The sequence below is a fragment of the Merops nubicus genome, unplaced genomic scaffold, assembly GCF_000691845.1.
Source record: "Merops nubicus isolate BGI_N331 unplaced genomic scaffold, ASM69184v1 scaffold6218, whole genome shotgun sequence".
In the NCBI taxonomy this organism is placed as follows: domain Eukaryota; kingdom Metazoa; phylum Chordata; class Aves; order Coraciiformes; family Meropidae; genus Merops; species Merops nubicus.
Window position 1 is genome coordinate 11,349 of NW_008625023.1, and position 1,841 is coordinate 13,189.

The 1,841-nt window shown below is 43.6% G+C and overlaps 1 protein-coding gene across 1 annotated transcript in view; it reads left to right on the forward strand.

Annotated features, from left to right (window-relative positions):
• Positions 1-292: 292 nt before the first annotated feature.
• Positions 293-1,841, forward strand: part of GSN (gelsolin) — a 12,925-nt gene continuing 11,376 nt past the window's right edge. Inside the window, exons 1-2 of the mRNA XM_008945529.1 lie at positions 293-441; positions 1,607-1,808. Coding sequence (XP_008943777.1) covers positions 307-441; positions 1,607-1,808 — 337 coding nt within the window. The 5' untranslated portion in view covers positions 293-306. The remainder of the gene's footprint in view (positions 442-1,606; positions 1,809-1,841) is intronic.

The following is a 1,841-nucleotide window of genomic DNA, read 5'->3' on the forward strand; positions in this document are numbered from 1 at the left end:
GCTGTTTGGCTTGTTTGAAGGCGATTGTGCTGTGGGCTGGAACGGAGAGCAGATTGTCTTGAGTTCCTGCCTGCTGGGATGGAGCTCCTGTGAATGGCTGAAGAGTCTCTAAGGCTTCCAAGAGGGCTGTTGGCACAAACACGTTACACCCCTGGATTGCAGAGGGGTGGGTGTGTTTGTCCCTGATAAAAGTCTGGCTCCTGCGGCTCAGCTGCACTAGCAGCGAGAGGAGGAGGGACCTGGGAGCTGGGAGCTGGGAGCTGGGAGCTGGGAGCTGGGGCTCCCGAGAGCTTCTTGCTGTTGGAAATGGGCAGAAGGGACTTCAGTTGCCTTTTTCTCACTGTTTTTTGCACGGTGGCTCTGAAGCTGCACTACGTTAGCTCCATGTCTGTTGCAGGGCTTGGATATGTTGTCACAGCAGCTGTTGTGCTTTCAGCTGTGGTAAGTGATTAACATCACAATTAAACACTGAAAAGCTTCTGTTTTTCAATTACTCCTAAGTCACGGTCTCTTTTAGCTCTTTGTAAGGCGTTTGTCAAATTTTATAGTGGGAATTTGGGAGAAACTGTGTCAGGCTGACCGGAATCCTGATGATAAAGCTAATTGTTTCCCATCGTTGATAATCCCATTTTGATTTAGGAATCACTTTGGTAGCTAACTTGCTGTTTTGCTTTCTAGTTTGTAACATGCTTTACTTCTGCCTTGAGAGCTGAGCATATTGTACTTTCTCCATCAGCTACTGAGAACTGTCTTCTTTATCAAAATACTGGATGCTTCTCTATAACATTTTAATTTTTTCTCCCCTGATACCACTCAAAGGCATGCTGTAATACATGGACAAACTTCCTGGGCCCACACAACAGGAATGCTTTATTTCCTTTTGGTATTACTAAAGTGAATTCTTTTATAATATAGAAAAGTGTTTGTTATGTTTCTTAAAAGAGTTAATTGCTTATTGGTAATACATTGCATAAGTGTGACAATACTTAACCCAAAACTGCAGAGTCCTTAGGACAGGGTGTTGTGTGTGTTTAGTGCAAGTCTATAAGGGGACAGTTACACAGAAGTACTGAAGTAACATGTAGTAACAATTATCTAACTCTTTGATGATACAACAGTTTCCAGTAAGAGCTGGGTAAGATCACACAGGTTTTAGGAAAACTGTAAATGATGTTTGTGCAAGATGCACAATGTGTATGGTTTGTATTCTATAGTTTGAGCATCATGCAGCATTTATAGAGAAGGGTAGTCAGCAAAGGGATTAGTCTTTTATTTATGTGCTGTACTGAAAAGCTATAAATTAGTAAAGAAAATATGTAATATTAGGAGAGGCAGCAGAAAACAGAGAAAAGAGAGTCTAGAAAGGAGTAAGTCAGGAATAAGCCAAGAAGTAAAGTTGCTTTGAAGTGAAAACTGACAGTGAACAGTTGAGAGACACCCTCCCCCTCCTCCCCCCTTTTTTTCCCCCCCAAAATTCAGTGCAAAAGAAAATCAGAAACTTTTCCTTTGTTGCCTGGGACAATAGTTGAGAGGTCAGAGCAATGTAAGCAAACACGTGCTTCCTTGTACTGTGGCTATTGAACAACATTCTCTGTCTCCCCCCTAGCCTGTCAGCATGGTGGAACACGCCGAGTTTGCCAAGGCTGGGAAGGAACCTGGCCTTCAGATTTGGAGGATTGAGAAATTTGATTTGGTACCAGTGCCAAAAAATCTGTATGGAGACTTCTTCACAGGAGATTCCTATCTGGTGCTGAACACCATCAGACAGCGGAGTGGGAACCTCCAGTACGACTTGCACTTCTGGTTAGGTGAGTCTGCTGGGAGTGCCCCTGCTGCACTGG